General features: G+C 45.5%; 1 protein-coding gene across 7 annotated transcripts; it reads right to left on the bottom strand.

Annotated features, from left to right (window-relative positions):
* Nucleotides 1–1362: 1362 nt before the first annotated feature.
* MAX (MYC associated factor X) lies at nucleotides 1363–26203 on the bottom strand. Of its 7 annotated transcripts, none has more exons than XR_009601369.1 (6): nucleotides 25938–26203; nucleotides 25192–25218; nucleotides 17687–17794; nucleotides 4118–4241; nucleotides 3560–3644; nucleotides 2759–2872 (listed from the first exon to the last, which is right to left on the bottom strand). XR_009601369.1 is itself a non-coding variant. In XM_012181841.5 (5 exons), exons 1-5 carry the CDS (start codon nucleotides 25971–25973, stop codon nucleotides 2685–2687), a joined length of 483 nt encoding a protein of 160 aa, XP_012037231.2. In that variant the 5' UTR covers nucleotides 25974–26203; the 3' UTR covers nucleotides 1363–2684. The 7 variants fall into 7 exon arrangements, 4 of the variants coding, with proteins under 4 accessions (XP_012037231.2, XP_060274650.1, XP_014952608.1 ...); XR_009601370.1 differs by having other exon boundaries at nucleotides 3556–3644; XR_009601368.1 differs by having other exon boundaries at nucleotides 3544–3644.
* Between the last annotated feature and the right edge of the window lie 88 nt (nucleotides 26204–26291).

The raw sequence follows: 26291 nt of genomic DNA on the forward strand, positions 1-26291 counted from the left end.
CCAGTAACACCTCTTCCTCTCCACAGCTTGTCAGCGCACCAGCCAGGTTTCGATTTTCCCAGGTGAACCTGCTATCCTGTTGTGGCCTTTTTCTTCCAACTGGTTTATGGGAATTTCGAGACGCCTAAAACTCAACTCCTTTTCCAGCCAATATCCTGGAGCCGGGGACTGGATCTCGGGGACACCACCTCTTCCAGGATGGCTCGACTGTTTGCTTCACCAACACAGCTACACCTGCAACTTGGTTCTAATGCCCACCCTGACCAAGGCCATTGTGTGTAATATGGAATCTATAATTGAAAGTCTGGATATACAAAGGGATGTAGTAAGGGGCAATAAAGGGGAAGGAAAGAAAGCACACTCACTTTGAAGGCTGAGGAAATCACCAGACTGCTCATTCCCTATTTTTTCTCCCTTATTCATGTCTCTTTTTGTCTTGAAAAGGAATGTCATTAATAAGCAGGATTCTGCTCTCTCCCTGCATCCTTGTTTTCCTTATTGGGATCATGGTTTTGGGAGTTGGCTTGTCACGTCACAAAACACCTCTTATAAATATGAGTAAGAATGTATATAACTGAGTCACTTTGCCATATAGCAGAAATTAACACAACATTGTAAAAATGCCTCTTAAAGAAACACAGTCCACCACCTGTCAACTCCCGTTAATCACAAGAGATGCTACAGATTTGACATCTAACAGATAGGAGCCCTGGCACCACCACTCTAAAGAGTGACAAATCAAAGGCCTGATTTGACTTCTCTCCCTCCCTTGGTCCAGGAGCAGCAGTATTTCCTGTCAACTAGACAGGAAAACCATAGCTGAGCTGTATTCTGGCCATAAATCCTTTCTTTCAAGGTCAAACAAGTTCAGGCCAGGGTTGGTCCCTAGCCTGAGGAGAACTAACTGGATGCTGTTGAAGCCTCTTTGACTTCCAGCCCATAGCAGCCCTGCTGCCTCCTATTACTATGTTGGAACTCTCTAGAAACTGGAAAGTCCTAGAGAATACCAGTCGCCCCTGGACTGGACATGACATTCATTACCAAAAGAAACCCAAACCCACAGCTCTGCACTACCAGTTCCCCAAGGGTCATCTATTTAGCTGGAGCTGGATCCTGAATTGTTGCCCTGGATAACCCCATCCCTGTTGGATCTTTCAAAGCTTCCATGCAATGAGCAAAGTCACCACCACTGGTTTATCCACCCCCTGCCCTGTTCGGGCCAGGCTGAGTCCTTAAACACAAAGGGAACCACTCCGGTTACGGTGGCTCCCAGCCTGCGGGCTCCTCTCTCAGGCCCCCACATGGGCCCAGTGGCCTCCACCATCTTGGCCTTTGCCAGGGCAAGAAGACACCACCACCAAGAAGGATAAAATAAGTTTTTATTTATAGTCTTATAGTAAAGGGGAAAGCCTTAACTTGCAAGACAATTCTTCAGCAGTATGTACAACATACTTTTTATTTCCATGGAATGGAATCAAACACGGACTGAGACTACAGAGTATACACTAGAAATCAGCAAACGCCAGGAACAGAGTAGGAAAAAGACAAAGAAATGAGGCCGAAACACACAAAACCCTTCACTGGGATCTGCTGACCGCAGCCAGAACCAGGGCTGGATCACATAATGGGGACGGAAGGGGAGGGGCGGGCGAGGGTGGGGAGGGTCCGCACTGGGGTGCGGGTTTAGTACGAGGTGAACTGCTCTTGGTATTTACATACAAAATCAGTTGGCTCTATTTCTTAGAAATACACACGGAAAGAAAGGAAGATTTGATCATTACTTCATGAATCTGTCGCTTTGCCATACCGACATCATCAGAGATAGGGACAATTCACTTGGGTTCAAATTTCAGTAGCAGGAAATAAATATCAAAACATCATCACTGGCCCTCAATACAAAACCTCTACCCAACCCGACCCTCCCTCCTTGGCCCACCCACCCTCTGCCACCCCCTGGCAGCTCCCGTTCCACTGCTGCCGTCCCCTCACGCCACACAAGCGTCACACGGCCTCCCTAAAGCTAGCTGAGAGAAGCAGGAGTGAAACAGGCCGAGACTCTGTGCTGCAAATCTGTCCCCACTTCCTTTTATACCACAAACTTCTCCAAGGATCTGGTCTTTCAATAGGAGCGATAAATAGCCTTTTCAGGGGAAAAAAAAAATCCTTAAAAAGAAGGGGGAATAATTCTGATTACTCCAAACTGGTCATCTTCTGAAAGTAGAGCAGTCCACAGATTCACAAAGTCTATCAAACAGAGGTGAGGATGGCCCAGAAGGAGAGGCCTGGGTGGGGCAGGAGTCCCCCGGGCATGTGCCTGGAGGGGCTGGAGGAGCTGGTGGGTGGTCAGGACACCATGTGCTCAGAGGTCTGGCCGGCCGTCTGTCCTCCACAGAGAAAGCTGCCAAGTTGGGGTGTTTTGGTTTAAAAATTCCTGGTGGGGACAGGGAATCCCTGAAGGGAAACGTTAAAAAAAAAAAAAAAAAAAAGTGGAAACGGGGAAGGAGAACGAGAGCTGTTGTCCAAGAGCTTCTACGTAAAAATAAAATTTAAAAAAAAAATGAGAAAGAGGAAAAAAAAAACAAAGAGTCTCTTAAATGGTTCTGAGAGTTCTAAAGATGAACTGAAAGGAGGATGAGACGACGGAGGAGACAGACAGTTTTTATTGCTGGCCTGCCCCGTGGAGCTTAGCTGGCCTCCATCCGGAGCTTCTTCCTGCTTTGGGGCTCTTCGGGCTCCGACTCCGAGCTGGAGTCCGAGCCCCCATCGAAGGCAGAGATGGTGCTGCCCTTGGCGTTGGTGTAGAGGCTGCTGTCTGAGGAGGGGTAGTTGGTCTGCAGTTGGGCACTCGACCTCGCCTTCTCCAGTGCACGGACTGAAAGGCAACCAAGCGAGCGGGTTACAGCCTTCTGGAGACTAGGGGAGGAACTGAGTCTTGGGTTGGGGTCCAGCCTGTTCTTCCGAGGGCATGCTGGCCCCTGAGGCTCAGGGTGGCTCATAAGTAACTCCCTTCCGCTGGCTGGCCCACCTGCACACTCCCACTTCCCTTTGCCTTTCCCAGCCAGACACGAGTGCTCAGTGGATACGGCCAGCCACTCTGCAAGGCCACCCAACCCTGAAGAGAAGGCGTGTGAGGTCACCATCCTGCCGTGGAAGCCCAGTACAGAGAGAGGAACACGAGCTCGCTGCGGGACCCAGCAGTGCAGTAACAGTGCAGCTGGCCCAGCAATGCCTGGCTCCACAAGGGTGTGAGGGTCACACATTAGCAGGGAAGGATGACAGAAGATGTACCAGCCAAAGAAAAGTTTTGGCTTAGCTCTCATGTACAAGATCCACTTGGAAAGACAAGCTGGACACTTGGAAGCAAGTCACCAATACACAGAGTACCTGGGTTTTCCAACACGGAGCCCCTACATGCAGGCTGCTTGGCCCGGTAACCAACCCGCTGCCGCCTCCCACTGCCCATCCCTCGGTTCAGCTCGTCTTGAGCCTGGAAGGTCAACCCATTTATTTTGGTTTAGTTTATTTTATTTGAGATGTTCTAACCCAGATGGTTACTTGCATTTCCTTTTACTTGCATCTTCCATGAGGGAGGAAGAGAAGTGAATTCCCCAGGAACAAAGAACTTGATCAGCTCTCGCTTTCCCCTGTGGTTGTAGGAAAAGGCGGGTGTGAGCATTGGAGAACAGCATGGGCCTGGCCCATGGGCTGCCCTGAGTGGACTACCGTTGACACGGGGAGCGCTCACTGTCCCTGAACACCTGGAGTCTCTGGCGCTTACACAGCACACTCCAATCCAAGGACCTCACAGCTCTTTTGAGGCACCTGAGGCCAGCTGCGATCTCTACTACCAGTGCAACACTTGGGCCCCAAGAAGGGGAGAGCGAGCAGGTCAGAAAAAAGAATCCAGATGGCTAAGCCTTAGACTCCACTGTTCCCTCACCAAGGGCTCAGGTCCTTCCTCAGGATGGCTACACTCGACTACAGGCCCAAGCAGCAGGGCTGCAGCTGCTCAGGAGCATGGCTCCGTCACTGGTTCTGACTCTGCAGGCCCCGGCGTGAGGCCCTGACCTGGCTGGCGCACAGCAGGGCCAGCTGCCCCACAAGCTCCACTGCTCACCTTGCTGCTCCAGGAGAGCATTCTGCCGCTTGAGGTCATCAATATCTTGCTGGTGTGTGTGGTTTTTCCTTCGCATATACTGGATATACTCTGTGGCTTTGTCTAGGATTTGGGCCCGGGATGCCTGTTGCAATATGAGAAAAAGCAGAGGGGACAAAATAAAGACCTAGTCCATGCAGCAAGGAAACCATTCCTTTCAGCAAAGGCCACGTGGGGGACAGAAGTAGGAGGGGAAGGGCACGAAGCACTAAGTGCTGTAGAGAATCTTCTTTATGCCGGTCAAGGCACCAGCTGCTTTCCACAGCTTACCTCACTGGCACTCTAAGAAAGGTGGTTCCACTAGGAACCCGAGTCTCAGAGAAGTTTACTGGTTTATTCAAAATCACCAGCTAAAGGGTGTAGAGTCTGGATTCAAACTCAGCTCTGTCTCAACCCTGAACTTGTTTCCCAGCCAGCCTCTTTGGTTCTTTAGGTTGCTTTCACATCTTCGGCCAGGCTGTTCTGAAAAAATTAAACTACCACTTAACTGAGAGCTAAGGTCACTCACTCTCTGCTGGGCCTAGCTATAGGCAGCTGGTCCAGAAAGACAAAATCAAGATCTCAGCTGGAGCTGGCTCAGGATGGGGATGGGTACAAAGGTTTTCATCAAGGTCTGAGACTTCAGACAAGTACTCAGATTGTTGTTAACTAGTTCCAACTAAGCCATGTGACCGAGTCACTATTTCAACCTCTCTGGCTAAAGAGAAGTTTGTGAAAGCTGTCAGAGCTTGGTGTCAACACAGGAAGGGCATGAGATTGGGCCATTTCAGGAAGCAACCACACCTTTACCATGGCTGAGGGTAGCCTAGGGACTGCCCTGTAGAGGAACAAGTTAATGAGCTAATAAAATGGATGTCAGGTTACTTGAATCCTGGAGGTCAAACTTGTCTGGGAGATTCCCTGCAGGGTTGCAAACATGGCCTGAGTTACTCATGACCAAGCAGTCAACTGACTGAACTGGCAGAATGGTACAAGGCCCAGAGAACAGAAGCCCGAGACAAGCTAGTCTAGTGGCTGAAGTCCGGCAGTCATGCCACTGAGACTCCTGAGCAGGAGCAAAGCTTCTGAAATGGCAAAGAAAACAGCCACACTTGGGCGAGCAAAACTATACCCACTTGTAGTAAACCCTGACAATCGCAACTCATAGACTCCAGCACGGCCGGGTATCAGAGAGGTTTGGAAGACCCAGGTTGATTCACCCGTTCTCCCAAGCACTAGAGTCTCCAGGCTTTCCTCTTATGGCATCCTTAAGGCAATTTCCTCAAAAGGAAACTGTTCATATTCAACCATTTTTATCTGGTGTGAATTATGTGTCAGGCACAGAGCAGACACTGTGGGGAAACAAAATGTATTAGTCATGGCCTCTTTGCCCAGATGCTTACTTACTATCTAGTTGAGGAGATAAACATATCTATATACAGACAAATCACAGGGCAGTACCAACAAGCGTAACTTGAGTGGTACAGATTACAAAGGCCACGGGAAGGACGGCTTTTGGCCGGGGTGGTCACCTTGTGTGTGCCAGGAATTAGCCTTGGCTCTGCACACAAAGGCTCCCGTCTGAACCAGTGGGTCAGGGTGGGTTAGACTGAGGCGGAATTTGTGAAAAAGGGTTGCTCTGGGCACGGAGAACAGCGTAGACAAGGGCATGAGGGTGGAGACAGGACCAGGTCTCCATCTTCAGTTGAGTATGTCAGCTGATGGAGAGAAAGTGAGGGCACCTACCAGTGGGGGGTGGGGGGCAGGGCACGCAACTCTCGTTACAAGGCCACTTCAGAGGCTGTTTCCCATTTCTGCCAAAGGAGACTTATTAGGGTTAATTACTGGGTGATAAAACGGGGGCCGGGGAAAGGGCACATATTTAGAAGGGACTAATTAAAATACCCTGCCTCTCTGGATGCTAGAGAGGGGATTAAGAATATGTATAGTCAGGATAGGTGGCAGGATGGCAGGGTGGGGAGAAAAGCTTAGGAATCCAGCAGACGGGTCCCTCCAGAGTCCTGTCCCTAAGGTGCTCTGGGACCGCAGACACAGTCTTTCTCGCAGGGTTATTTCTTATCTGACAAGAAACTCTCTGACCCCACTGAGCCTTCCAAATTCTATGCATTCCATCACTGATCTAATTGCCATGCATATTTGTATCACAGCCTCTCTTTAAATTTGCTGTTGTTTCCCCGACTAACTGTTGCTCCCAGAATGCAACATTAACCTCATTTAACTCTGCATTCGTTATCTAGCACAAGGGAAAAAAGCAAAATCTCTGAACAGGAGAGCACTTGCAAATGCTTAGTGATAATTTTTAACAAATGACCACACTGAGTAGCGGCCTGAGTGCTACCACTTTCTTCTTCACATGTTCATACATGAAATCACGAGGTGTTCATACATGAAATCACGAGGTGTTCATACATGAAATCACGAAGTGAAACGTGAGCCGTGAGCATAGCGCAAAAAACCAAAGAGAAAGATGCCACAAGAGACGGGAAGTCTTTCTACTTCAGGGTATTTTCTGGATGAAAATACAATTCATAGCTGCTCAGAAAACGGAATGTATTGGGATCAAGAGGCCTCCATTGAAGGAGAGATTGGAATTAACCCAGCACCCTCTAGAATGCTAACAAGCACCGCCCTTCTTCCATACCCACCCCTTGCTAAGCAGAAGTACCCAGGCCACTTCAGGTTGTCCCTGACCCCCCCCTTAGCAAGTTCAAAAGCATGGTTCAGTTAACTTTATTTTGCCTTCTCCAGTGTTCTCAACAAGAAGTAAAATCCCACAAGAAAAAATCTGAAGTACAAATGACAGAATTCCCCCAAATTTACAAGTGCATGAAGTCCACAGGGAAGAAAAAGCAAAAGGTTGAAGGTAGAACAGGACAGACTCATTGAAAACCCCCTCTCTACAAAGTAACCCCCTAGTTTAACAAACCATACAAGATCATGTGACCGGCCACAGGGGGAAGGTGTGGGCAGGACCTTGCCTTTATGAATTTATACTATGAACAGTAAACATGAAGCGTGCAAGAATCCTGGGCCTCATGGCCTGGACTATGGAGTGGCCCTGGGCTTTCGGTTTCTGTTTTCTAAACAGTGCCCAGTTGCTGAGTCGGCAGTCTTCCTGTGAGTGTCCCTGAGCAGATAACGCTTGGTAGGATCAACATGTCCATAGACGAACTGTTGCCTTTGGGTATCCAGGAAGGATCTGAATAAATAATCTTTCCTGCTAGTTTTTACAGTTAGAAGGCACTAATTCTTATTCTGCCTTTCCTAGCAGAAACAGAACCCTTCAATGGTCTGGGCAATCCCAGCACAGGAGGGTCTGTGGCTGTGGGACCGAAGCAGCACTGGGTCTTCTGGATAGCTGTGTGAGTTAATGCACAGCAACTGAGGCTTCTCTTTCCCTCTGGGAGCCACGTGAAAGGACACTGGACACCCTTGCCAGATGGTGTTCCAGAGCCATGGCTGCACACAGCAGTATCAATGATGAGGATAATGGCAGCATCTGAGGACTTACACAACGTCAGGTACTCTTACACAACCTTCTGATGTGTTCAGTTCAGTTCAGTTGCTCAGTCGTGCCCAACTTTTTGTGACGCCATGGACTGCAGCACGCCAAGCCTCCCTGTCCATCACCAACTCCCAGAGTTGACTCAAACTCATGTTCATTGAGTCGGTGATGCCATCCAGCCATCTCATCCTCTGTCGTCCCCTTTTCTTCCTGCCTTTAATCTTTCCCAGCATTAGGGTCTTTTCAAATGAGTCAGTTCTTCGCATTAGGTGGACAAAGTACTGGAGCTTCAGCTTCAACATCAGTCTTTCCAACGAATATTCAGGATTGATCTCCTTTAGGATGGACTGGTTGGATCTCCTTGCAGTCTGAGGGACTCTCAAGAGTCTTCTCCACCACCACAGTTCAAAAGCATCAATTCTTCAGCGCTCAGCTTTCTTCATAGTCCAACCCTCACATCCATACACGACTACTGGAAAAACCATAGCCTTGACTAGATGGACCTTTGTTGCATTAGTTCTGATGTGTTAGTTTCCCTATTTTATACATGAGGAAACTGAGGCACAGAGTTGTAACTTGTCTGATGTTAAATAACCAGTAGGTAATATAGTCAAGATTTGAACCCAGGCCTCTAGGACACCCTTATTTTGGGACCAGAGAGGAGGCTGTGGAACTAAGGAAGAAGATCAATGAAATCTGGAGAGTCAGAGCAGGAAAACAAGGACTACAAAAGAATTGCCCAATTTGTCTATAAGGACATCAGTGAAGAGCCTGGTGAGGGTGGTTTCCTTAAAGAAGTGAGTTTAGGCAAATCATCCTCACATAGGTCAATGGGTGCAAAAGTGACTTGAAGCTGAAGCAAAGATGAAGACTCGTTTTTACAATGAGGTTGAAAAAGTAAGAAATGGAAAAAAAGAGTAGTGTATAATAATAGCAGCATAGAAGGAAGATTGTTTTTCTTTTTCTTTGAGAGGCAAGTGAAACCCAAAAGGTCTCTTAGCAGAGAGGCAGCAAATACAGAGGGAAAGCCAGAACATGCAAGCTAGCTTGAAGAGAACTGAGTGAACTCGGGCCATGGCTAAGAGGAGATGCGGGCTCCCCACACTGCTCTGGCTTTATCACCTAAGAGGAGAAAACTAAAATGGATAGTGGAGACAGCCCAGCGTGGCTCAGGGGCCCAGCGGTTCCTGCCTCCTCCTGCTCGTCTGCAGCTGCTTGCCTGTTTGCATCTGTGCCCCGAGCAGCGAGGAGATGGAGAAAAAGGCCACCCCAGCCTCCAAAGGCGCCCACTTGAACAGAACTCTGTTTGAGAACAGAGTACACTCACCTTGTATGCTGTGGCAAGAATCAACTACGTATTTCACCAGAGGCCCCAAACCCAACAGTTTGATTCTAATCTGTACCTTTTAAAGGTCCCAAATGATTCTTGAAGTACTTAACAATGATGTTTAAAATGACATCCATGGTTATTAAATTCCAGTTAAGGAAGTGGCTCTCAAAATTTTTCATACAGGGCAAGAGTCCCATACATTCCTGGAGCTGTACATCTTTGTGTTTGTGTGTGTTTGTGTATCAGTCCAAGTTGTTTTAGAAAGCAGGTGGGGAAAGGTGAGGAAGAGAAGACTAGTACTAGACTGTTAACAACAGAAATGTCATTGCTGTTCCCTAGGGTCCTAATGCTGATCTAAGAAACAGTCATCTTTGCTGAATTTATCATTTTTTTCCTCCTGTCAAAATCAGATCCTACTGGGCTGATGCGACAGTTGCCCTGTTCTCCTAAGAACCAAAACCCCATATCCTGGGGAATGAAAAACCACTGGCTGATTTATCAACTGACATGTTTTATTTTGCACTAGTTATTTTAAAGAAAATAAAACCATTATTTTCTGAAACCTGCACAAACTTTTACATATGGTAAAGAAAGGGAGGGCTAGGGCAAAGCTGATATATATTTTCAACTGATTAAGCCATTTTCTGGAAACAAAAATTAAACAGGCAATAAATTTGGGTCTGCAGTAAACTAGTTCATTCCAAAATGGAACCACCATCAGTGCCAACAAGGGAGGCTAGAAGGCTGTGGGGTCAGAACCAGCACAGCCGTGTGGCCCCTCCAAGGTCTCCTGTGCCTAGCCCAAGGGACCATGTTCTTGATTACTAGAGGAGGCAAAGGTATCACACTCCATAAAGGACCTAGTTAAAGCTGGGAGCCAGACATCTGTTTCAGGGTCAACACAAGTCACGTTTCACTCTATATGCTTTTATCTTGGGCCCTTGGCAGTTTGAAATGAAGGTGTGACACTGTCCCATCCAACTTTGATCATGTGGGACAGGAGCACAGGGCTCCTCCAAAGAGGAAATACAGCTAGTAAATAAACATGTGGAAAAGGACTTACTCTCACAGGCAACAGACAAAACACAAAATTAATTACTATCTTTGGCTTACTAAATTAGTCACCCCCTTCAAAAAAAAAAAAATCCAGTGATGGCAAAATCGGTACTCTCAAAACAATACCAAAAGACTAATCTTTAGAATTTACTTGAAAATGAAAAGAAAAAACACATGAAAACTACCCTCCTGGAAAGCGTTTTGGCAACATACAGCAAAAAATCAGGTGTTTTTACCACTAGACCCAACAACCCAACTTGCAGGAATCTATTTTATGGAAATAGCCGCATGCACCAGGATGTGCATCACTACATTATTTGTTGAGTTGAAAAACTGGAGGAAACCAAAATGGTCCAAAGAAACATGCCTGATGTCTATATATGAACATTGTCACTTGGGGAAAGGACATGTTATGTGAAAGCAACAAACTATGGCCTTTACCCATGTGAAGCGTGCATACGAAAAGGCCAGGAGCAGACCTCTTTACTCCTGCTTCTGAGACTCCATCAGCAGACACATGGATTTAATAACAGCAGCTTTGGGGAGAGAGGGAAGAGCAGCCACCTTTGTGTGACATCCACTTGGAGATGTCCAACTTCGGTCATATTAATATGGGGTATGGGATGGGAGAGTGTCCACCGTCTGGTACAACAGCCACTAGCCATGTGTGGCTAATGAGTACTGAAATGTGACTAGTCTGTACTGAAAAGTGCTGTAAGTATAAAACATACTGGATTATAAAACAGTGCAAGAAAATAATATAAAATCCCATTAGTAATTCTTAACATATTGATTACATATGGAAGTCATACTTATTTTTGTGTTGTAATACTTGCTCAGTCCTATCTGACTCTTTGTGACTGTAGCCCACCAGGCTCCTCTGTCTATGAAACTGGTGGTATTGGTTTCCAGGCCAGAATACTGGAGTGGTTCGCCATTCCCTTCTCCAGGGGATCTTCCCAACCCAGGGACTGAACCTGGGTCTCCTGCGCTGCAGACAGATTCTTTAATGTTTGAGCCACCCAGGAAGCATAAATAAAACATACTATTAAAATTAATTTTATCTACTATTTTTGTTTTTTTACTATGTCAACTAGAAAATTTGGTTGTATTTAAACTAAATTATATTTCAAATGTATTTGTGGCTTACATTGAACTTTCACTGGACACCACTTATCTAAGAATCTTAGAATAAAGCAAAGGTTGTAGTTTTATTATAGGAATGGAAGGGCTGTTCCTTTTCTTCCCATTTTCCCACAGTTTTTTGCAACTTTATTAGAAGGGAAAAAAGAAAAAACATGCTAGAGGGAAGGCCTAGTAAGCAATTCCTATCCTTTCAAGTTGCTGAGTTTCATGGCTCTACAGTACGTAGTGAGCCCTCTAGCACTGTGTAGCACAGACTTCCAGAAGGATGGACAAAGTTCCTGCCCTCAGGGAGTGCACCCTTCAGTTAGGTGACAAGATTGTTACACACAAAAAAAAGGAAGACAGAGGAGAGGCCCTATGAAGGTCCACTGGGGTGTCAGGGACCGTGATATCCAGGGTTCTCAAGGTGCTGAGGCATTTGATGTGGGCCGTGACAACGGGCAGGTGGAGACTGACTGGCAGGGAGAAAAGCAGGAAGGCACAAAAGCAGGAAACGCAGGGAGCTGGGGAGTCCTTGAAGTGGGTCTCCTCATTGTGAAACCCCAGTGTCATCTGGGTGGTGAGGCTGGAGTTGGGACCTTGGTGGAAGGAAAGAATTCAGATAAGCCTGAGGATGACATTCCTGCACAGAGGAGGGCGTGCACTGCTCCACAGCAAGGGAAGCAGCAGGAAAAGCAGGAGGGCAAGTTGGGAACCTTATTTAGAGAACATGAATACCAGTCCTTACCTCGATGGGCACTGAGAAACCCTTGGAGGCTTTCACAGTGCAGAAGTATGAAGAAGTCAGATACAAACTGTACATTTACAGTTACTGAGCCCAGGGCTTAAGGGAAATCTGGGCAACTGTGGACAACAACTTAAGACGTAGAAATTTTAAAAAGAAATGCCCAAGTTGGAGTCTGGTCAGATACTAACTGATGGGTAATGAGGTGAAATGGGTAGGGCTGTGGTTTACGTTTCACTTAAAAGACAATCCTTTCAGCAGCCCAGATATGATGTAGAAATAGTGCTGCCAAATGAACTGCCTGCCTCAAAGGGTGTCCACCAGAGTGAGCCCCTCCCAATAACACTCACTCTGCTTCCTACTGTGTGCCCGGCTCCAAGCGAAGAAATATGACCAAAGATATTCTCTCTGCCTTCAGTACTTACTATGGTGAAATATGGGAGATGGGTAGACAGCCATTAAGTAACTACACAAACACATGTACAGTTACACCTGGGATAAGTGCCTGGGCCACAGGGCTAAGTGAGTTTAACAGGGATATTCAGCTGTAGGAACTGTTACGTTTCCTGGTATAAGGGAACTATTTGATTTCAACATTTACCTGTTAAGGACACTGGGCTTTAACGAAGATGAAACAAATCAGCTCTGTGTTCTGACCTCTTACTTGATGTTCATCATGTTGTTATTGGTGTTACGTATAATTCTCTCCCCTAACAAGAGAGCTAGATGCTCAAGAGCAGACACCATGTATTAAACCTCTGCGATGCTCATATTTAAACACATGAGCACAACCACGCTGGCTGTGCTGTCACAGGGCTGAGCAAGCTCAGCTTCCTCTGGCGCTCACTCCTCAGCTCCATCCTGGGGACCTACCACGAGCTGGAGTCTGTGACAGGAGCTGGCAGAGGCAGTGCCTTCACAGTCTCACCCAAATAGAAGGGACTCTGACTCACTGCCTAAAAGAACGCTCAATTGTTGAGTAGAAGAAACACTGTTTTCCTTTATTTTCATCTTAGGTTATAATCTCTTTTTAATATGGCTGTATCCAAAAAGGAGAAATCCAGAGCACCAATGCTTAAGACAGCAATGAAGTATGATCAACAGGCATTTAGGAAGAGACTTAGAAGATGAGAAATTATTATAAACCACCGTTTAGCTACACATGGCAATGCTGAAACAGAACCTTGTATCACTGAAGTCAACCATGCCAAGCAGACACTGTGATTGGAAGCAATCTCTCTGGTGCAGGGCCTGGAGCTAACTTATTGGGGGTGGGGGCAGAGTTAGGGCCCCATGAAAGGCAAACTGACACACTCACCACCAGGTATACCATTCCCCACCACCCCACCCCACCCCAAACACACAACAGGGTGAGCTCAGAGCCAGCAAGCCATTGGGCAACACTCCCTAGGACCCAACTAAGGACCCTTAAAACAAAGAATAATTCTGTTCAAGAACAGTAGTGTCTTCCTTTGCAAAATGGGGTCGCAGTTGTTTTTGCCCTTGTTTCATTAATCCTGGCGGCTCAGACAGTAAGGCGTCTGCCAGCAATCGCAATGCGGGAGACCTAGGTTTGATTCCTGGGTCAGGAAGATCCCCTGGAGAAGGGAATGGCAACCCACTCCAGTACTCTGGCCTAGAGAATCCCATGGACGGAGGAGCCTGGTAGGCTACAGTCCATGGGGTCGCAAAGAGTCGGACACGACTGAGCGACTTTACCTTCACTCACTTTCCTTGACTGGCTTATAGTTCTAATTCCATTCTATTTTTCCTGTGGGCTCCAAGTCCAGCTGAAAAACTATGGGAAACAAGACTCAAGCAACAGGAGCTCAAGAGGCCACTTGCAAACAATTCGATCTATGGCAAAACCCAACTAGACTGCCAACTATAATCATCTATTTCTCAGAGCAGCAATACAGACCCAGACAAATTTATAAACTTCAGTGACGCTTAACTCTGCACTTCAGTGTTGCCTACATATTCTAATTCAGGGGAGAACATTTGTAGTAACCCTAGTATGTATGACACACTGCCAAGATATTGGCTCTATCCAGGGGAAACTCCCAATATGAAGACAAGGTATAAGAATTTAAGGAAATTTCTTTAAAATGTTCTAAAGTTGTTTATCCCCAGGGTGTGGTAGAAAGACTAACTCGGCAATCGGCAGTCCTGAGTTCTAGTCCCTGTCTAGCTACGGACTAGAATCATGATCTTGAGCCTGCTCCCTCATCTCTCATATGTAACAATGGCAAGAGCTAGCAGTAGTAATTGTCCAGTTATGACAGTGTGTAATACTCACCTCAGAGAACTACTGTGCAGACTTCATCTTATATTGCAATACAAATATTAGTTAATACCCACATTTTATTTAAGCAAAAGGTGAACATCTTATAGTAAAATATAGGAAACAAAGGATAGGGTTTGGGTCTCACATTTAAAGCTGTTTTTTGGGGGGGAGGGGTGTTTTTTAGTATAAAGTATCCCCCATTCTTGGTTAGGATCCAATTCAATCAGTATTAGTTTCCCTTTAAAAGACAAAAGGCTTAGAACACGTAGGCCAAATAGTCCCAATTCTAAGAGAGAAGTCACCTGGAACATAGAGATGCACAAACCAAAGGAGACTGGGGGCCCTCCCTTCCAAAAAGCTGATCTAAGCACCCCCACAACTCACAGGGCAAAATTATCATTTCAGGATTATTTACATAATGTCAGGACCTTGACTGCTGCAATCTCAATCAAGAATTAGCCAACTTCCTTCGGTTCGAATACCACTTTAAAAAAAATTGCAACATTTAGTGAAAACTCGGAAGTCTGAGGGACCAGAGTATTCTGTGAGACTCAGCACAGCACCTGTGAACAGTGTCAGCAGACAAGGAAAATAATAGATTGTGAAACTTAGTGGGAAAGGGCTGGGGTTCAACCAGAGGTAATAGCCACTTCCTTTATTCATGCTCAACACGAACATTTGGACTAGAACCCACAGAAGCATCCTGAAATTGGTAAGGAACCTGGTAAACTGCCACTGGTGCTCCGTTCAGCTGCTCAAAGAAACCTGGCCCCTGACCACTCCTCTCCCCTATTCCTGCTACTTCTCTGACTTCATCTCCTGCCACTATCCCTTCACTCACTACATTCTGGCCACCCCAGCCTCTGTCTCCTTGAGAGGCCTAGGGATGCTCCCAGGCTCCCGCCCCTGGGCTACTCCACTTGCCTCCCCTGGCGTGGAATGCTCATCACCAGACAGATATATGGTTGAAGTCTATGGTCTTGCCAGTGTGTGTTTTTTTGGTCTGCCCCAATGAAACCCACAACTCTTCTTTCCTTGTTTAATTTTCTCTATAGCACTTATCTGACATAATACATATATATATTTAATTATTAGTTCGTTTTCAATCTTTTCCTCACCAGACTAAGAGCTGCTCTCATCTGCTTTGTTCACTGCTGTATTCCTAGTATCTAAGACAATGCCTAGCATCCAGCAGATCCCCAGTATTTGCGAATGGAGTCAGTGAGTAAATGAATGGGTTACAATGAATGACAACTATCTGTAAGGTTTGTAAGGTTACCAAATTCAAACTGTCAACTTCCTTGAAGAAATGAGACAACAGGATTATGGTAATGTGATTTTTAAGGACCTAAGGAAGAATGTTACAATAATGTAAAAAAGACTAGGTAAGAAAAAGGTAGAGTTGAGCTCTTAAGAACTGACCTCTCCCAAAGTGCTCTCAAACTTAAGAATCATCTGACTGCTAGTTATAAATACAGATCTCCAGGACCACCTCCAGAAAGACAGACTCAGTAGTGATTCTGAGGGAGACGGTCTACAGGCCATCTCTTGGGATATACTGTAGTGGCACCACTCTTTGTTAGATGTGAGACTTGGAAAAAGGTAGCTCTTGGCCGTTGACTTCACCAAGGCCATTTTAATTGGCATCATGGCACATGAATACGCACCCACGCCAACAGTTCGGGTAAGCACAAGAGATAATCCTCTGCATGTGTGCACTCTGACTAAAAGGGTGAGCCTCTCTCCCCATCATGAAGATTTCCTGTGGTGCGCTGACAGTGTTGTACCAGGAATGCTGTTATTCCAGGTGAGCACCTTGTACCAAGGCCATTGAGTCGAGTCCACACTAAGTAGGCCTAACCCACGGCAAACTCTGGTCTTGCAATACCAGGTGTTTACACGGCCTGTTTCTTTTCATAAAGGCCAGCCCCACCTCGTGCTTCAACCACACAGCCACACCCTAGGTTAGGCACACAGCACATGGCTTACCAGAGCGGCAGCATAAACAGAATGAGACCATCACACCCTAGGTTAGGCACACAGCACATGGCTTACCAGAGCGCAGCATAAACAGAATGAGACCATCACACCCTAGGTTAGGCACACAGCACATGGCTTACCAGAGCGGCAGCATAAACAGAATGAGACCATCACACCCTAGGTTAGGCACACAGCACATGGCTTACCAGAGCGGCAGCATAAACAGAATGAGACCATCACACCCTAGGTTAGGCACACAGCACATGGCTTACCAGAGCGGCAGCATAAACAGAATGAGACCATCACACCCTAGGTTAGGCACACAGCACATGGCTTACCAGAGCGGCAGCATAAACAGAATGAGACCATCACACCCTAGATTAGGCACACAGCACATGGCTTACCAGAGCGGCAGCATAAACAGAATGAGACCATCACACCCTAGGTTAGGCACACAGCACATGGCTTACCAGAGCGGCAGCATAAACAGAATGAGACCATCAGGGCACCCAGTTTCACTGGCCCAGGTTTAGTTCTGGATAACCAAACAAACCCAAAACTCCTACCTCAGAGCTAAATCTAGACAGCCCAAAGCACACCTGAGAGCAGTGGTTTTTCTTAACATGGTTGCTTCTTGAAACACTGCATTACTGAACCAACAAAACAACCAAACAGACAAACAAATAAAAAAAACAGGTCCTCTTCCAAATTTGCCACTTACACCACTGAACAGCTGCAGACAGCAGCCAGTTATATTGTGTGTCAAGGATGGAACTAACTGTGCAAACACATATCTTCTCCAAATTTCAAGGACTGACCCTAACCTATAGGCTTTTTAGTCAAAGCTTTGGACTTTGTTTTTCAGACGTAAAAACAGTTGGTGCCTACCTCTCCAGGGAAAACAGTTTCTGGAAGGCCACCAATGGGGTAGGGGGATGAGGGAAGAATAGTGGTTATTTTTCTCTTTCATTTTGTGTGAACAGGTCTCTTCACTCAAGTTCACATTTAAAATGCTCTCTCTATATATGCCTTTGGAATAATAACTACTCTTAGACTGGGAGATCACTGATATCCAGATGGGTTTACATACATTCCTGGGAGGTTTCATTTAAAATGAGTACCACTTTGAACCATACGAAAGGAATTTCCATGGAGGTCCACAGAATCACTGACCTCAGAAATCCTTAGCATTATCCCAAACTACTGTATGTTTGTTGTAATGATTTCTTGAATGAGTAATTTTTTATATGTAATATTAATTTTAAAAGATAGCTCCTACTGATGTCTTAACAAGCAGCTCCATTACATCTGACATCGTTTGTTAAGGATGAACTAGAGAATAAGTAAGGTGTGTGATGACTCCCCGAAGAATCAAAGATGAAGGAAACCATGTCACCCAAATATCCCAGACTCCATTTCTTTCTGGAAAGGTGAGCACCCTGCTAAGCCCCACAGCGCGTTCTAAGCTAGTGGTGGCTCCTCAGCTTTCTCAATAAACTCACCTTCTCTCCTTGGAGTGAGGGGACCGAGTCCCGCAAACTGTGAAAGCTGTCTTTGATGTGGTCCCTGCGTTTCCGTTCCAGTGCATTGTGATGAGCCCGTTTGTCAGCCTGGAAGAATGGGAAAAACAGCACATTAGCAGTGGCACTCCTCCTGCTGGGCACAGCTGAGCGGGTACAGCCTGGAAGTATGTGTTGTCAGCGCAGTCCCAGGTGACTGGACTGGGAAGGATTTGTCGAGGTGGGCAGTTAGGAGTCTCCAGAATTAGGCTCTGCTAAAGGGGGAGAAAGGGGTGAGCAAGGCTTGCGACAGGAACATCCAAAGGAGCTCGATGCATCCAGCTCATGCATAAGTGAAATAAAAGTTATTCACGGGGACAAAGTGTGACTCTCCTGGAACATCAGTTTTCTCCCACAACTTACTTATGTGACACAACAGCTGCCAGTCCCACGGCTAGGAGGTGGCCAGGGAAAAGCTGCAGTGGGCCCCTTCATAAGAGGTGATCACCCCCACTGTAAGAGATTCCCCTTGGCGGGGACCCAGGAAAGGAGTCAGGTCACTGGCACAGCACTTCTTTCATGCGAAAACATCACCGTGAGTCTGCTCTGGTCTCCACCTTGCTAAAGGGTACTAGTTTTAAGACCTGCTTGCCAAATCACATATGAGGAACTAAAACTTCTGGAAAACCCAGATGCATGAATCTGAGATCACCATGACAAAGCTGATATAGACGCCAACTGCATTCTGAGCTCCTTTTTTTTTTTTCAAGTGCATCCAAGTGCTATTCTGCCAAGGCCTCCCCTTCACAGGCTGCCAGAAAGGTAGTTCTTAGACAGCAAACCTTCTGACACTCACATACTCTGAATAAATTTCTTCAGGCACCTGTGGCATGTCATGCTTATTTGGCAGTAGCTAAATACCCACAGACCAAAGTCCTTATCCTGTCCTGCTTAGAATCACAAAGAACAATCAGCTGAGAGGGGCAAAGACAGCCAACAAATCAGGGATGGCAAAACACACTAGGTTCAGACGGAAGACAGTGCGGGTGAACACTGCAGGGAGCTTCGGCAGATCCCCATTACAGGGGCAGTCCCTCCAATGGAGCACAAATGCTGGCTTAACCCAAAGCAGGGAGCTTCGGCAGATCCCCATTACAGGGGCAGTCCCTCCAATGGAGCACAAATGCTGGCTTAACCCAAAGCAGGAACGTCACATCCACACTTCGGGACTTAGTGGAAATACTGTACTCTGAGAATTTACCCCCAATACATGAGGCTGCACTGAGCTAACCTAAAGAGGAAGTCTGGACATAGGAAGTTCAGGTAGCTTTAACCTACCCAGACACAGAACCCGCAATTTTAAAAATGAAGCGACAGGAGTGAACAAATTGGCTTAGCACAAGAAAGCCTCAAATGAATCTTTGTACTAGACAAGATGTTCAGATAAAAGTCTATAAAGAAAAGACTTACGGGAATGAAAGGACTTGAAATTCTAGTATCTAATCCTAAAAGTCTGAGTCATGACAGAGGAAAAAGAGGCTGGGAGCAGCTGCGGTAATTTTAGTCACTTCCTGGTCTCTCAAGCACAACACCTCACCTACAGCTCTGTCGAACAGGACACAGGGTTCCCATCACAGCCACGGTTCTCCATGGCATAGTGCTTGTTTTTAGGGCAGATGCCTGGAACACAGCTAAAGCTCTCCTAATTTTACATCTGGATTCTCTGTAAAAATGAGTGTCTGCTGAACTTCGGCGATAATGTGGAATTTACGGGGAAACTGAGGGAATGACCAGATCACCTGAGGCTAGAAGGTATCACATGGCATTAGAGCAAGAAAATTGCAGGTACCTTCTGTCAGCTATCTGAATAGCTTGAAGGAATTAAACATATTTAAGTACCTAGTCCTTTATCTAACTTACCATTCCCTCTAGTCATCTATTGATAAGGTAGTTAAGCTGGGCTGGTTCTTAGACCAAAAACTTCAGAGGGCTAAGAGATGGCATTTGGCATCTATCTGTCTCCCCTGTGTTTGCTACACACTCCCTAAGATGGTTTATTTACATGCAAATTAATTGTCCAGCTTTGGTATCCAGCAGCAGCCCAAGATACTCCTGTCTACTAAATCACCCTGATTCCTGGCCCTCCTCCCAGCTTAAGAGCTGCGCACAGAAGCAGCGACACCAGTTACCCATAATCCTTCTTGTTGATACACATAAAATTCTAATTGTCTGTTTTCTTTCTGGGAGAGCCCTGCAAATCTCAAATGGCTAGAATCAAGTTGGACTTGGTTTCACTCAGGCCTGCACTAGAAGGGTGGAGCTAAGTATAATCTAACACCAAAATCATCCCCACAAATGCATTACCCCCGTCCCATTCACTGAGCCCTGAAAGGACTCAAATGGACAAGTCTTTCGGTTAGAGGACTGTAAGTGAACTTGGCTGTGGACCATCAGCAGAAATCTTGGCTTCTCATCTGGGGAGCCAGCCAACTTTGAGAAGTTGGCTCAACAAGGAAAGGCAGCAGTCCACTGCCTGGTAGAAAGCCTGGCCTGGGGACCGCTGTTCTCAAAGCAGTGGATGGAATTTCTGTGGTGGTTCCAGGCCCCATTTAACCAGTAGAAGAGTGGAATCTTAGACCAATCCCTGCTGCCATGTCCATCCCCAAGCTGCTCCACTTAACCAGAGGCCATTTTAAAGCTCTCTGAGACAATGTCAATGATGTATTTTTTCTTCTCAAGCCTCACTTGAAAGAGCAAGTTAAAAACATGCAGAACTAACATGCCTAATTCCAGGCAACTCTGATTAAATAATACCTCTAGTGGCTTGAAAGACCGTATGAAAAACCTTTATACAAGACTGAGAATTCTGTTTGGGAAACAATTTCCAAATGTCTAGCAGGATGAATTCCCCTTCCCCGCAATTCATCCAAATGGAGGGCCAATTGCCAGGCTTATCATTGCTTTATTAACTATCTTCACCTGCTGGCAACCCTTTTTGAAAGGGCCAAGATTTCAGAACTGAGAATGAAAAACTGGGTGAAGAGTCCCTGTATAAGGCACCTGGGATCCTTCCACAAATGCAAAACTAATCAAGAAAAAAAAAGGGGGTGGGTGGGAAAGGGCCAAACAATTGTGTGTCTTGAACCAATAAAGCTCAACTCAGATGAGCCAGCTTTCTCTTACCTATACTGAGGAAGATGTTTGATAATGAAAACAGGTGCTACCAGACAAGTTCTAGAAGACAAAAGAGGCATTCTGGGCTGTACAGCACGCCCCCAAATACCTCCCCTATACATCCTACAGGAGCGGGCTGGATGCTGTCACTCTTTAAGCAAGCTGGATTTGCAGTTTCTGCCAGACAAGCCCTCCTTCGGGGCATCCCAGGCTAATAGCAACACTAAAGGGCCGTGTGATACTGAAGCGTGGCCTACAGATGCTCAACAGGAACTCCAACACCAAATCGATTCCAGCTTTGACATCTCTGCCAAGGTTTTTCTTCAGCCTCTCAGTATTATTTCCCCCAAACTTTCCATACTGGCAGCCAGAACATAAGTCTTCACCTACAATTTGTCCATCTCTGACACTAACAAGCACGTGTTATCTTAAGTGTTGTTAAATGTTGAAGGCAAACATTATTTCCTTAGCCAAGAAGTTGCTAAACTGGCAGCGGGTTATTCAAGCTAAGGAAAGCTGTTCAAAACTGAGGGATTTTAAAAAATTATTTCCTTCCAACTAACGGCATAGAGACTACATCTTCCTTTGAGGCGTTACATCAGACAGCAGCATTATTTCCCACAAGTTCTAGGGAGGCAAATCGCATGGGGAAATGAATGTTCCATTATGCAAGGATGCCTAAGGTTCTCCAGAGCAATGCCATCTCTTGCAGATTACCTGACACCTAATTCTGTCTATAAGGGGAATCTTCTCGAATCAATATAGAAAACTCCCACCATATATGGGATTAAGAGTTGCTCTGTAAACATTTACTGCCTTCAGGAAATTTAAAAGTTATATTTTAGAAGGAAGATAGTGTTGCTTATTACTTAATAAGGTATTCTTATTAACACTAATGCTGGAAATACATAGGCTCAAAATTCTCATCAGAAAAGATTTACTATCTCTGATGGGAAGTAGATAGGATAAATAAAACTGAACTTCTAAGTAACTTAATTCACTTTAATCAACATGAAAACTGCAACATGAAACTATAGGCAGCTTGGATGAGAAACTCACTAAGGTCCTTAATAGGAGATATAAATGGCAACTTCCCAACACCTCTCCAGCTTGAAGCCAACTGCCTGGTATACGTTTTTAATATCCAATACATATGCGTGTTTTCTAGGCTACTCAAAAAAAATCACTTGGTGCCTTAAAAAACTTGGGAAACATATCATATAAATATGCCATCATTCTACAGCCATTTTCCTTGACCAACAATGTTACTATTACTGGCATCTTGGAAAACGACTTATATATAAGATCATCCTTCCATAAGTATTTTTAGGAACCAAACTTGGCATCCAGATCACTGTGAACACTCTAAGCTGACACAAAGTACATGTATCATGTAGCACTTTCGCCATGCAACTAATTCAGGGTAAAACACACTAATTTCCTGACTATATTTCGATCTCAAAGGTGACCAACCAAGCTCATTCCCCTCTGAATACATTGCAATTCCTGAAAAAACAAAGAGCTCTGAGAGGTTAAAAATATTTCATATCAGAAAGGTCCAGAAACAGAACTTTACAAATCTGTTTCTAACCACCCTCCAGATAGGTATGCTGTAACTGAAACACGTGCAGCTGTCATGAAGAATAAGCTGAAAAAGACCGTGGGTTTCTAACACACTAACCCTAGCCCTATGTTTCTCATATACTTTCATTCCTTCAAAAAAAAAAAAAAATCCCAAACAGAAATAAAACAAGTATTACCCTGCATGAAATATACCTGCCCCAGAAAACTCTGAAATGCAAATTTTTTCCTCCAAAGAATAATAAAAATAAGACAATATCAGTGACATTCTGAGATACAGTGAATTTACTAATAAAAATTATTGTTTGGGATTACTTCCTTTAACAAATCTTATTGGTCACTAGAGAACTTGTTTTCCGTTTGCACTGAGGCAACAATAAAAAATACTCGTCAAGTCAGTTTCACTTTCTGTTACTTCGAGCCTCTGTTTTTGCTGAATATCCAACATTTCTTATGCAGTAAAGCCGTAGCTATTATAGTTACATTATAAAACATGAATGAATTTCTCTTTCTGTATTAGGACCCACAGGACCTTTTCAAAATAACTTCTTAAAAGTTCTTCTGTAGTCCTAAATATTTGGTTGTTCACAGCCCATATCCTTTTCTGAACTAAGGCAAAGCTTAACAGTTTCCCCCCAAATTAAAAAAATATATATTTATCTATACTAAATGTCAGGAGATAGACAGATATAGTCACACCCAGAAAAAAATAAAATCCTTTTAACCCTATGTATTCACAATAATTGCTTGATATGCTATAAAATTTGCCTACTGCTTCTCCTCTCTACACCAGTGTGATTATCTTACAACAGATAACATTTAAACATCTCAGCAAGTAGATGTGTCAAATTAAAAACAAAGGGTCAAACCCACTCCCTCTGCCCACCCTCCAAAATCAAAAGGAAAATCCTAAGTACCTTAACATCAAACTTAAAATATCTAGACAAAACAATGAGATCAGCACCCTAGGAGAGTGGAAACATTTTAATAATTTAATAAAACAATTTACATCAACAACCACGTGCATGGATATTTTGAAAAGCAGAAAGCTCTCAGGAACTATACGCCAAAATTCCATAAATAAAAATTTTCTCACAGTGGAAAGCCGATATAATTTCAATTTAAATAATAATTCTTCAAAGGAAGCCTAAACAACCCCTATTCTTCAATTCTGATCAAGCCCTAGGGCAGATTTTATAACTGGAGACTTGAAGGAAAACAGACCAGATTTCAAACATGAAATTCCATGTTTATATTATTAAGGATAATAGTAACTGAATAAAAGGAATTTAATTTTCAAATGTATGTAAGAGATATTAAGTATCTAACAATACTGCAAATATTCAAAGTATTGTCTTCAAATACTCCAAGGAAAAATAAATTCTTTTTTACTATTTGGAACAACTGCATTGTTGGATTTTTACAGAAATATCAGCTCTCAACAAGTACACTTTTTCTCAATACCTAACTGCTTTGACAACCTCAGAATTGAGCAGGTACAAGAGGGCTTGCTTTCACTCTGTGATAAATTCTTAGACCAGAGGTCTCTAAGTGGCATCCTTGAAATTCTAACAAGCCCCTAAACAACTTGATTGTCTCAAACATCATTTTAAAAATCAGAAAAATAACATAAAAGTCTGGATTTTTAATCTTCCAAAATAGGAAGATAAGACAACACTTCGCCTGATTCTCACGTAACAACCCACTGGACTACAGTGGCTGCCTTTTCAGAAGACGCATGTGTTCTTAAGTACTGCGGTTCCCACCTCTGCTCTCCACTTCATTCCTGACTATTCACTGCCTGGATCCTCTGGAAGCATCTCAATTTTGGGGCTCCATTCTATCCACTCCCTACTGCTCCCATCTATCAACTGTTAGACAGCATGATTTACTTATTTCTCTTCCTCCCTGATTATGATTTATCTTGTATCTATTCTTTTTACCTTCTATTCATGGAACACCCATAGTACTGTCTCAAGGACATGAGATTAGTGTCTATCTTAAATCCACAGAATCATCTACTGAGAAGATTTATAACAAAACTTTGAGAAATTACTAACAACACTGTATAGTCTCAACCATCACCTCTTAGCAAACCTCTCTCTGCAATGCCACTTTTCTTCAACAATTATTTTATTGCCTTTATACTGCTCCTTCAACTAAAATATAGTCAGATCACAATAAGCTGCTGAATGTGACACGTTCAGAGTCAACCTTTGGCTCCTCTACATTCCCAATGTCTGCATTAGAATAACACCAGGTTGTGAGAGATTCTATAGGTCTACAGCAGTCACATGACTTTTGGTTAAAGGTGATTACTGCATGTGGCTTCAGCTTCACACAACCATGGTTTAGAACCTACTTCTTCCTAAGTAAAACTGACCACTTTTCCCTGAAGTAACACTACAGCTTACTTCAGCATGATGCACTTCTCATTTCCCACTTATATAGTGACAACTAGAACCCCCATCTGAAAACTACGGAAGGATTCATTTCCTTGCATACAACTTCTCTCACTCACCTACATTCACGGAAACTTATCACCTGAGACTCCAGAATTATGAGATTCGCAAACCACCCTCCGCCCCCACCACCACCTAGAACCCCAGAGCAAGGCCCCACCTCACCTTAGCGGTTAACAGGTGAGTTTACTACAACATTACAAGTAACAGAACAATCTCTTTTTCTCTCCGACCCCAAAAAGGACTAGAATTGAACGGAAATGAAAATGAAATGGAGAGTAGGAGACGTACCGCAGATTGAAACCTCGGTTGCTCTTCCTGGAATAAGAGAGAAAAAAAAAATAGAAAATATAGAAGTTATTTTTACACTTCACATTCAATAATAAGAAAGAAAATGCCGGCGTCAGAGGAAGCGGCGGGTGGGGAGTCAGCCCTACCCCCCTTCCCCATCCTACGCCCCCATCCCCCCTAGCGGGATCGGGTAGCGGGGCAGAGGGGTCTCGAGCGCCGCCCCACCTTCCGGGATCCGACCCGGGACAGAAGGGGATCCAGAGCACTGTCTCCTCTCCTCGCACCCAGCTCATGGCATGTGGGCACTCCCAATCCCTCTCCGCCCTCCTTCATTCCCCAGGATCCGCAGGTCACGGGAGCACGGGGTCGCGCGCGGACGGGGCATGGTCCTAAGCGCAGTCCCCCTTCCCCATGATCCGGACAATGGGATCCCCGGCGCACCCCGTCCCCGTCCCCCGGATCCTGAACGGGATAGGATGGGAACGGGAGGCCGCAGCACCTTCCTCCACCGGGGGAGGTTGGGGTCCCAGAGGCCGCGTGTCTCCTCCCCACCTCCAGTCCCAGAAGGCCGCTCCGGCCAAGAGCCCGGAGCGAGCGAGCCGGGAGCGCGACGGGTCCCGGCCCAGCGGGGGAAGGGGAAGGAGGCGGCGGCTGCCCGGCCCCCTGCCGCCGTCGCCCTGCTGAGAACCCCGGCCGCTGTCCCAGCCTGACAACCCGCAAGGGAAGGAAGAAGCCCCAGGACTCACGTCGCTCTCCACCTCGATGTCATCGTTATCGCTCATTTCCTACGGCCCAGGGAGCGGCCACTGCAGCGGCGGCGGGGAAGGGGGAGGGGTGGAGGGGAGGGGGAAGTCACCGACAACAACAAGCCGAGTCCCCCCCCACACACACTCACTCACTCACTCACTCACTCGCTCTCTCACTCACACACACACACACACACGCACACACACACACACACACAACACGGGCGAGAACCACCTCCTCACTGCAGCACCGGATCAACGGCGGCACGCACGCCCGGTCGGCCCCCTGCCACGTGACAGGGCTCGTCACGCTGGGGCCGCCGAGACTTGTAGTTCTTGTCCCTTTGACTTACG

Source organism: Ovis aries, chromosome 7 (genome assembly GCF_016772045.2).
Source record: "Ovis aries strain OAR_USU_Benz2616 breed Rambouillet chromosome 7, ARS-UI_Ramb_v3.0, whole genome shotgun sequence".
Taxonomy (NCBI): domain Eukaryota; kingdom Metazoa; phylum Chordata; class Mammalia; order Artiodactyla; family Bovidae; genus Ovis; species Ovis aries.